Raw genomic sequence first — 11,245 nt, 5'->3', positions numbered from 1 at the left:
GGGAAGGGAAGGGAAGGGAAGGGAAGGGAAGGGAAGAGAAGAGAAGATGGAAGAAGGAAAGAAGGGAAGGAAAGAAGGAAGGATGGAAGGACAGATGGACGGACGGTAGGTCTGAACAAGGTGACAGGATGGAACTCAACAGTGCCACTCACACAGGAATCTTGTAAGAAAAGTTATGTAATGTCAAAAACACTTTATTCATTAGTAAAAAGAGGTGGTATTAAAAAAATGAATGAATGAAAAGAGATTTTTAAAATGAAAAAAGTCTGGTGCAGAAAATCAATGACTGGTCCAACTTGAGACCCATGCCAAGAAAGGGAGGCCATGATGGACACTGCCTGGAGGACCAGGAACTAGAGGCTGGGCAGCCTGGAGATCTAGAACAGGAAAAAAAGTCCTAGCAGAATTGTCGTCAGAGAGGCTTCATCCAACAACTGATGGGAGCAGATGCAGAGCCCCAGAGCCAGATGTTAGGTACAGCTCAGGGAACCCCATGGAAGATGGGGAAGGAAGACAGAGTGTAGGAGCCAGAGAGGGCAAGGACACCATGAGAAAGTCATCTCCAGACTCAACGCCCAGGGCTCCCAGGGACTCCCAGACACTAAACTGACAATCACAGAGCATGCACACACACGCACACACACACACACACATGCAGGTATGTATGTAAGTATGTATGTATGTTACAGTTGTGTAGCTTGGTCTTCTTGTAGGACTCCTAACACTGACCCTTTACCTACTTTTGGGACACTTGTCCTCCTACTGGGTTGCTTCGTGCAGCCTTAATATGAGGGGAGGTACCTGGTCTTACTGCAACTTGATATGTCATGTGTAGTTGATATCCCTGAGAGGCCTGCAATTCTCTGAAGGGAAAAGGAGGAGAGAGATAGAGGGCCTGGAAAGTGAAGAGGGAGGGGAAACTGTGGTTGAAATGTAATTTATGAGAGAATAAAATAAAAGGCTTTGAGTAGCTTACTAGCTATTTAAACTATTTGTAAAGTTACCTATCTGTAAATAAAATATATTTTAAAACTCTACTATACAGTTATTATAAATTCTACCACGATTATAAAAAGAAAAAATGAAGGTCAAGTAGAATCTCCCCACTCACCATTCTGTGATGTTAGGAAAACAATTCAACCTAGGTTTTAGTGTTCTTACTCACATAAACCAGGAAATACTCCTCCAACAGCCATGGTGGCAATTATTTCAAATTGTCTCTGAGAGTGTGCTATATGCATATGCAAAAGAAACTGCTATTACTACTATTAAAATAACAAGAGAACCCTAACCTATCAGCTCCATTACAAAGTAAGGCTTAGGATGTTAAGTTCTTTCTTTTATATAGTACTCAAGAAGCATGAAAATTATATCTGCACTGAAAGACATCTCATTATTTTCTGTGGTGTTTCATGTTGGGTGGAGATGTAGGCAAAACCTCTAAAGATATTTCTAGACCCTTCAGTCCTTAAGAATTAGCTTTATGACTTTATTTTTTAGTTAATCAACCATGTGTGTTATAGAGGCATGCAAATAGAGACCAGGAGACAAGGAGTAGGGGCAGGTTCTCTCCTTCCACTGAGTGCATCCCTGCATCCCTGTCATCCAATGTCACACTGCCAAGCTCGGCAGCAAGCCTTTACCCACGGAACCATCTCAATGGCCCAGGATTAATGATTTTAAATATCCAATAACCAGGAACTAAGAAAAAAATCCTTTACAGGATCAGAAACATTCTTTTTTTTTTTTTTTTTTTTTTTCGAGACAGGGTTTCTCTGTGTAGCCCTGGCTGTCCTGGAACTCACTTTGTAGACCAGGCTGGCCTCGAATTCAGAAATTCGCCTGCCTCTGCCTCCCAAGTGCTGGGATTAAAGGCGTGCGCCACCATGCCCAGCAGAAACACTCTTAATAAGGTTAGAAAGAGAAAATAAGCAATATTTTCTAATTCTAAAACATTTTATTAAAGTGTTTTCTTGTCATACAGATTTACTATAAAATACTTAAAAATAGGTGTCCTTAATGTTTAAAAGATTACATGCTTATAGTTTTTTATTTTTGGCTTGAGATAGGATCTCATGTAGGCTGTCCCATAACTCACTATGTAGACCAGGCTGGCTTAGAAATCACAGAGATCTGCCAGCCTCTGCTTTCTAAATGCTGGGATTAAAGATGTTTGCCACCACACCTGGCTTCCATGCTTGTACTTTAAAAGACTTTGATTTAAATTTTCTCAAATCTCAAACATCTGGTATGTTTAGACTGAATTTTTACAAAATGCTATGAGAGAAAATGAAGTTCTTTTTTAATACAAAGTTAACTTGCTATACAGTTAAAATATGCGGGAGTTCATTGCATGGTATTTAGATAAAATACAGACAGATGAATCATAGAGTCTAACTCTGAATGAAGGGACTCTGTCCCATGGATAATATTCTCAAACTTCTAGTTAATGAGCATCCGTTTAATCTCACGAAATGGCAAACGTCCCTGAAACTGTACATTTTGTACCTGTCCTAAATTGAAAACAGTTTTAAAGAGCAACCAATTTAAAAGAAGGAAAAACCCAGCAAAATAGCTAAGTGTAATGGTGCCCGCCTTTAAGCCCACACTTGGGAGCAGAGGCCAGCTGGTCTACAGAGTGAGTTCTACAGAATGAGATCCTGTCTTGGAAAACAAACAAAACAAAGATCAATTATTAAATGAAACACAGCACAAAACTATTGGTTAAAATACTGACTAAACTGGACTGGACTTGGCTAACATACCATTTAAAAGGGTCTGGAAGAGCCAGACCAGAAAAAAGTAGCTAAGCAACCAGGACTGCATGCTGCCACGGGCCTGTCTGAAGGTCTCTAACGATATGTACTGCCTTTATAAGTCAACAGTCCTGAGTTGGAGAGGTGGCTGATGTTAAGAGCACTTGCTTTGTCACAGAGGACCCAGGCTTGATACCCAGCACCCACATGACAGCTCATAACCTCCTTTAACTACACTTCCAGGGGATCTGATGATCTCTTATGGCCTGGTGGCCACTGCGCACATGCACACATGCACACACATTCAGGTACAAACACCTGAATTCAGGTCCTCTCTGATCACCACGCTATTCTGTAACAGAAAGTGGGGACATATTTTTATTTATCATTTGCCTAGCTGATCCCCTCTGAGTCTTTTCTGTCACCACTAACAGTGTGGAAGTGAATACTTGGGTTGAACTACTTTTGCTTCAGGGTGGGATAAGGAAGAATGGTAGAGCACTTCTCCAGCCTGAGTCCTCAGTTTAATCCCCAGACCACAAGCAAACAAACAATGAAAACTAAAGCATCAGTGTTCCTTACTTGCTGGCAGATAGCATACATGCTTAGGAAACTGAGGAAGCTAGAAAGCCCCAGCATAAGTAATCCAGCTGGCTCCAGAGGGACCGCATACAAGCAGCTAACACACAGATGTTTGCTTGTTAACTATAACAGCTGTCTATAGAAGGGACTGCATACAAGCTATTATAGAAGTGTTTACTTAATCATTAACTGGCTATCACTTCTAAGTTTTTGTTGTTGTTTTTAAATCCACTATATCTTTATAAGCTGGCATGGTAAATAAAATACCTACAGTCCCAGCTACTTGGGAAGCTGAGGCAGAAGAGCCACTTGAGTTCAGAAGTTTAATACCAGCCTCTAGATAGATCTCATCTTAAACCAAAAATCAGAAAGAAAATATATAAACACACATACACACATGATACTTCCAACAAATTAACTGTGTCCTAAAGCAAAAACAAACAACAAAAAGTTTTGATCTTCAGTAAGGTCTAAATATAATATAACAGACTTGATATATCTAGTAGTTCTTTCAAATGTTACATACAGGGAAATGCAAAAAGTGAAAAAAAATTAAAACAAATGACATTATTAAGCAAAACAGACACTTATAATGATTGCTAATTATAAAAAAGAATTTTCTTATAATGCAGCCAAGATAAAGATGAACAGTGTATATCGTAGTCAATGAAGTTTTATTTTACATGTACCATGTGTTGATTTGGATGAGAATGACCCCCATAGACTCACGTGTTTGAATGTTTGGTCCCCAGATGGTGGAACAGTTTGGGAAAGATTAGGAGGTGTGGCTTTGGAGAAGGAGTATCACTGGGGAGAGGGGACTTTGAGGTTTGAAGAGCCCAAGCCAGGGCCAGTTTGTGTTCTCTCTGTCTCATGGTGTTTGACTCAAGTGTAGGCTTTGAGCTAGGTTAGCACCATGGCTGCCTATGGCCTGACATGATGGGGGAGCGCTGACACTACAAGGAAGCCCCTAACTAGGTGCGCTCTCTCCTAAGCTGCCTCGGTCATCTTCCTCCACCGAGTGGTATACCACTGACAGGCTGGGTTACACTGAGCTTAGAGGAATGGAAGACTGGCCGAGGGAAGCAAGGCTGAACGCTGAACGCTGTACGCTGTACGCTGTATGCTGTACGTGGGGCTGGCTGGGCATCATCCTAGCAGGAGTCTGGAAATTAGCAGTGGGAAGAACAACATGGACTATGGAGGTTTCAGCTCTCCATGTGTCAGAGGGGAAGGCTATTAAGCATGGAACTTAGGGACTCTTGTGATATTTTGACAAAGAATGTGGTTGGTTTTTGCCCTTGCCTTAAGAATCTGCCTGAAGCTAAATTGTTTTGGATTTTTGTCATGGGCAGAAATTCCAAAACAACTTAGTATTGACTGTGTGTTGTGGCTATTAGTGATTACTCCTGTGCAGATCTACAGTGAAAAAGAACAAGCAGAGAAGAAAAGAAACACACAGTGTACAATTAGAGGGAAAGAAGAGCCTGAGGAAGCCAAGTCTTGTGCTCAGAGATGAGATGTTTAAAGAAAGGCCGGATTAGAACTGGAACAAAGGCAACAGGGACCTCAGGCAAGACCTCACTCAGCTAAGCTCTAACTTGTAAAAAGGAAATGCATAAGGAATCCTTGCTTCTAAACAAAAGGAAAGCTTACTCAGCGTGAAGAGTATCAACAAATCAAAGTCTATGCAAGTGTAGTTCAAGGAGGCCAGGTCCCACCACAAGCAGTGTGGCAGAACTTGGTAGCTCCCCTACAGGGCTCTGGCTTTAGAGGCAGGAATACACAAGCAAGTAAAGGAGTTGTAAAATCTTTCCTTCCTGGTTAAGGAAGATGCTAGGCTTGTGACAGGAGAGGCCACTGTATGAAGCTGAGAAAATGAAGTTGGGATGGCACTGGAGATCCACAGTGTTGGAGATGCTAGAACCCTGTGACAACTGTCCAAGAGAACTGCCAACAGTGTGGAAGCAGTCCAAGAGAGAAGAGTGCTGCAGACATCAAAGTTGGAAGGAACGGGAAATCTGAAGAGCCCTCTGACATCAGACCCGAAGACGCAGAGCTTGGAGTTTGCCCTGCTGGGTTTCGGTCCTCCTTTGGTCCAGTTCTTCTCCACGGTGCTCCCTCTCTCCTTTTGGAATGGCAGTGTTCATTCTGTGCCACTGTGTGTTGGAGTATTTGGTGATTTGCCTTTTGATTTTACAGGGGTTCCAATTAAGAGAGCCCTGAGTCTCAGAAGAGACTCTGGACTTTTATGAAGCCTTAAAACCAAGAGACTATGGGGGCCTTTACAGTTGGACTAAATGCACTTTGCATAATGAAATAGTCACAAGCCTATGGGGGCCAGGAAGTGGAATGTGGTAGTCTGACAATGTAAATCATGCCTATAGGCTCATAGGTTTGAATGCTTGATTTTCTAGTTAGTAGAATCATTTGTGAAGGATTAAAAGATGGCCTTGTTGGAGCCTGTGTATCACTGGGGTGGCTTGGAGGTTTCTAGTTGGCTTGTTCTCTCCCTTTGATTACTGCGCCACGTGAGTGCTCAGCTTCTGCTCCAGCACCCTACCTGCCAACTGTCATGCTTCCCACACAGTCGTGGGCTAATCCCCTGAAACTATAAGGAAGCAACCAATTAAATGTTTTCTTTTATAAATCACTTCAGTCATGGTGTTTTGTCACAGCAATAAAAAAGCAAGATATACCATGAACTTAAGTCTGTTAATACCATCTCTGGTCCTCCACAGGACACGATATTGTTTTCAGTTTATCAATTTCACGAATGTGATAAACCCTCCTTGGCTGCTCTTCTCAGGCCCTCAATGAGCAAAGCATACAACTGAGAATGGGCTGCCCTTACTTTGCACACGGCATTCCCAAGCAGTTGACAATAACAGTGCAGGAAGGTTCTGCTTTAAGTAAAGACTGAAGGGAATAATCTTCTTATTAGAGAAACAGAAAAACTAATCGACAACTTAAATGTAATTCTACGCTTGGGTTTTTTCCTTCCTTTTTGAGACAGGGTCTCTCTACCTAGCCTTAGCTGGCCCTGGAACTTGCTATGTAGACCAGACTTGCCTAAACTCATGGAGACCCTCCTGCTTCTGCCTCTCCAGTGCTAGGATCAAAGGTATGCACCACCCTACCCAGCTTAAGGTATTTTTAAAATGCAGATGTTAGTTTAGCTTGTGGAAGAATTAATATTCTCACAATGGGAATGTCTGCCTGAAATATTCTCTCCTTATACTATATATATATATAACACGATGCAGTCAGCACTTGCTGGGACATAGTTCATGAAACAGACAGCTGGAGTTCTCACCAATGCAGAGACACAGTTAAATGGAGAAATATGCGAATGATGCCAGAACAAGGAAAAAAACCAAACTGACACTCACCTCTAGCACAAACGAAACAAAAGCCTGCGTTTATAGCAGCAGACCGACTACTCCGCTGGGAATGGTTACTACAGATGAGAATGTGCGAGGACACAGATACACTTCCAGCAGCGACACACGCATCTCCAATGTGATAGGCGACAGGGCATCTCAAGCACCTCATCATGCGGCCTGTGTGAAGACAGGTCAAGAAGCGGTCTACAGCATGCCAGCTACGGCACGGGAACAGGGCTCCCCTGCATGTCAAACTGGTTACAGTTGGTACAGAAGGCTCTTCTTTGCAAGGCCAGTGCTGTGGCTGACGCCATCATTCCCATACTTCTCAGTTCCTAGATGGAGGCTAATAGTCACTTAGAGAAATCCTCCAAAGGAATCAGGGTCTACTTCAAATGCTGTAACTAAACCTAAGGAAGATTTTAGCATAGTCTGAATGTTTGAATTGACAACATAGCCTCTGCCTAATAAGTCAACTGTGTGTCTCAGCTTTTGAACTTGGAAATAAACAGAAGGCCTGCGCCGTTGCTGACAGATGTGCCACGCACTGCCGTGGGCACTCTGCACACTGCCCCGCCCGCCGCCGTTGCTGACAGATGTGCCACACACTGCCGCGGGCACTCTGCACACTGCCCCGCCTTTGGCCCTGCTTACCTTTACTTGCTTTGTGGATGTCTTTCTCCATAGAGCAGGAAGAGCAACAGTGCTGGGGACAGCGGAATCCTTTTGACTCAAAGATGGCAGTGGGGAATTTGCGGAGACAGGCTTCATGATAAAACTTTCCACAAACACTAACAGAACAACGTTTCACATCCTTACCAGACACTTTACATGAAAAACATGGGTGCTGTCCTAGAAAATTGATAAAAAAAAAAAAGTATATATATATTAAAACATACTACAGCTCATTCACTGAATCATTCTAAGTGCTGGGCTTAGGCCTAGGCCCTTGGGCATCCTAGGTGAGGATTGTGAGCTACATCCCAGCACTTGGTACCCCAGACCAGCTCAAACTCGCCATCCTCCTGCTTCAGTCTTCTTAGCACTCAGATTACAGGTGTGTGCTCATGACCCCTGGCTACTTTCCCAAGGGACCTGTGTCCTCAAGGCAACACAAAACTGTCTGTAACTCCAGCACTGACACCCTCACACAGACATACACATACATACAGGCAAAACGCCAATGCACATGAAATAAAAATAAACTGTTAAAAAGTTACAAGTCAATTCCTATTTTAAAAGAGATTATAAAGACATCACTACACATTTGCTAATTTGAAAATTCATATCAATGGGAAAATTCCTAGAAAAAACAACTTAATAATACTGCATCAAAAAATAAATACAAAACGTTTTGACTTAGTCCCTAGTCAGTAAAACCACTCGGGAAGGATCAGGAGGTGTGGCCTTGGGGGAGGAGGTGTGTCACAGGGGGATGATGGGCTCTGAGGTTTCAAAGTCAGCTCTCTCTACTTCATCTAAGCTCTCAGCTACTGCTCTACTACCGTACCTGCCTGCCTGATGTCCCTTGCCATGGTCATGGGCTCACCCTCTGAAGCCTAAATCCCCAATAACTTTTTCTTCTATTCGTTACCTTACAGAAGGTCATGGCTGTCATCTCTTCACTGCATAGAACAGTAACTAAGACAACTGGCTATGTTGTTTCAGATTAAACAACTGCTTTCCAATGAAACAAAACCATGACTATATTAGAGAAGAAACAAACTAGCATATTTCTTTGGATGCTACAAGAAGGAGTTGGAAAATATATAGTGGGAGAAGGAATCAATGATAAATACTAAGTTTTAAAAAAAATTAACAGCAGGTCTGGCATGGTGATGAGGGGGAGAGGCAGGCAGGTAGATTTCTGTGAGTTCAAGGCCAGCCTGGTCTACACAGTGAGTTATAGGGCAGCCAGGGCTACATAGTAAGACCCTGCCTTTAAAAAAAATTAATAGCATTATTTTCCCCCAAAATATATAATCATATTTACAGTTTTACTCTAACCATATTTATAGTTACTATAAATATTTACTATATTATACTTAAATATTTACTATAACCATAATTAGAGTTTCAATCGATACTTGTTGAGTCTACTAAAGGACTTTAAACTTGTTTGTTAAGCACACACACCAATCTAATTTACATACTCAAAAAACAAAACCAGTTTATTTTGTTTTGGGCATAGGTGGTTTGGACTGTTTTTTTTGGATCTTGGAAAGCTTAATACTGGATGGTGTCTTGGCTTGCTAAAGTACCTATGGGAGGGGAGGGGAGCAAGCTTAACCACGAAAGGAGTAAATCAAGGGGTGCCATCCCAGGGAGAGCTGCCAGCCCCGCCCCGCCCCCCCCCCCCCCGCCCTCCTAGGCTCACCAGTCTCACACTCCTCACNCCATCCCAGGGAGAGCTGCCAGCCCCGCCCCGCCCCGCCCCACCCAGCCCTCCTAGGCTCACCAGTCTCACACTCCTCACAGGTGAAGTGGCCCTCAGGGACTTCAGTCAGTCCCAAGCATTCCACATGAAAGTGTCTGCAGCACTCCCCCTCACAAGCAACAAGGCATTCGCCAGTCTTCTCACAGACCTGCAAGAGCAAGAAAGCAGCCGTTCTCAAACCTGCACATCAGAACTGACTAGGGGCTTGCTAACGGATACAAGGAGTCCAAGAATGTGTAGTTCCCCTTCCTTCCTTCCTTCCTTCCTTCCTTCCTTCCTTCCTTCCTTCCTTCCTTCCTTCCTTTTCTTCTTTCCTTCCTTCCTTCTTTTTTTTTTTTCTTCAAGTTTTTAGGGTTTTTTTGAGACATGGTTTCTCTGCAAAGCCCTATGTTTGGTTCCCAGACCTACACGGGGCTCTCACACTCATCTGTAATTCCAGTCCTCCTTCTGACCTCCTCAGGCACCAGGCAAGCATGTGGTGCACAGACCCTCATGCAAGCAAAACATAAAATTAAATAACTCAAAAAAATTATGACGGAACAGGAGCTGGGCATGGCAGTGGCTCACACTGAGTCCAAAGGTAGCCTGGTCTATAGATCAAGCCTCAGACCAGGCAAGGCGATCCTGTCTCAAAAGCAAAACAACAGAAACATTCCATCAGGACACCGAGAACCACAAAAAGCCTTTAGACCTGTAGCTTTAAAGCAACGTGATAAAATAATAAAAAGTACAGGAGACGAAGACACAGCTGGTAGAACTGGATCACATGTTTGTAAGTAGCCGCCCGCCTACCTGACACACAGTGTCCTTCTTACTCGTGCCGACGCCTCTCCGTGACAGGCTCGAGTCCACCGACTGCGCATCAGAAACATCTGCTTCAGCAGCAGCTGACGGGCTATCTACTTGTTTGCCAAAGCCTACCTATGTGGAAAACAAACAGCACAAGATAAAGGAAAGACAGGTTCCCGACCTAATGCAAAACCCAAGGAAACCGACTGAAGTTCATCTCATCACCGCCCGCCTGCCTTCTTGTCTTCCTTCCTTCCTTCAACCCAGGGATGTTGTCTGTGTATCTGTCACTTGGGAGAAACTGCAGCGAATATTTAAAAGGCAAAATGGCAGAACTCCTCTGTTATGTAAGAAATCTACACCCCCACCAAGTTACACCTTTAACCTCAGCACTGGTGAGCCTGAGATAGGCAGATGTCTGCCAGTCTGGTCTACAAGTTCTATATCATCCAGAGTTACATAGTGAAGTCGTCTCAAAAACATTGATTTTCCTAAGAGTATTGATTTTATTACTATTTTTATAAGTCAGGGTCTCATAACATAGCTCTGCTATCCTGGAACTTCCTATGTACCACAGGCTGGCCAGTTACTCGAGAGACCTGCCTGTCTCTGCCTTCTTAGCATGGGATTAAAGCCGTGGACACCATACCTGGCTGGTAGTCTTTTTAAACAAGGGCTGACCACCACCACATGAAGCATCTCATTTGGATGGGCCCACAGTGTTAGAAGCTGACTGCCCTGTGATCTCCCTTCTGAAAGCCTGACAAGATTTTCCAGCAGGAGAATGCAGCTGCACACACACACACACAGACACACACACATATATTTACGCCCTGGAAAAAAGACTCTCTTCTATTGGGGAAGGCCATTCTCTTCCCGTTTGGGGAAGTGGCATATGCAGCCATGAAGAAAGGGAAGCCTACCCAGACAGCTAAGCTGAATTACTGTGGTGACCAAGAGTGAGTGATGACAAACAGGTCCCCCTTACATGCTAGCCTACCACGAGTACGCTTACATTCCCTGGACTCTCCCAAGAAAGCATGCTATTGTGGCTGCCCAGACCCGAGCACACACTCACCTGCCCATCACTCAGTCCTCTAGAATCGGAGTCAGATGTGTCTCTGTACGTGCAACTAGCCGTCTCTACATCCGTTGAGGCGCGACTCCTTTTCTTTAGGGGCTTACAGGAATCTGAAATCTCGCTGGCACCTTAACATAACACACTGAAATTAATCCTAAAATAGTATTTAGGGTCACTGTCTAAACTTTTTTTTTTGTTGGTGAGTATTTTCTTT

General features: G+C 43.5%; 1 protein-coding gene across 6 annotated transcripts in view; it reads right to left on the bottom strand.

The window, feature by feature from the left end:
• The window catches only part of Nsd3 (nuclear receptor binding SET domain protein 3), a 113,652-nt gene that overhangs the window by 29,428 nt on the left and 72,979 nt on the right, over nucleotides 1-11,245 (bottom strand). For all 6 annotated transcript variants that reach the window (XM_029532272.1, XM_029532273.1, XM_021219910.2 and 3 more), the window contains 5 exons: nucleotides 11,029-11,159; nucleotides 9,954-10,082; nucleotides 9,183-9,309; nucleotides 7,379-7,576; nucleotides 6,731-6,901 (listed from right to left, as the gene is read on the bottom strand). In XM_029532272.1, coding sequence (XP_029388132.1) covers nucleotides 6,731-6,901; nucleotides 7,379-7,576; nucleotides 9,183-9,309; nucleotides 9,954-10,082; nucleotides 11,029-11,159 — 756 coding nt within the window. The remainder of the gene's footprint in view (nucleotides 1-6,730; nucleotides 6,902-7,378; nucleotides 7,577-9,182; nucleotides 9,310-9,953; nucleotides 10,083-11,028; nucleotides 11,160-11,245) is intronic.

Source organism: Mus pahari, chromosome 19, assembly GCF_900095145.1.
Source record: "Mus pahari chromosome 19, PAHARI_EIJ_v1.1, whole genome shotgun sequence".
In the NCBI taxonomy this organism is placed as follows: Eukaryota; Metazoa; Chordata; class Mammalia; order Rodentia; family Muridae; genus Mus; species Mus pahari.
Note: the sequence above shows the minus strand (reverse complement) of the source record. Positions and strands in the feature narration are given on the sequence as shown.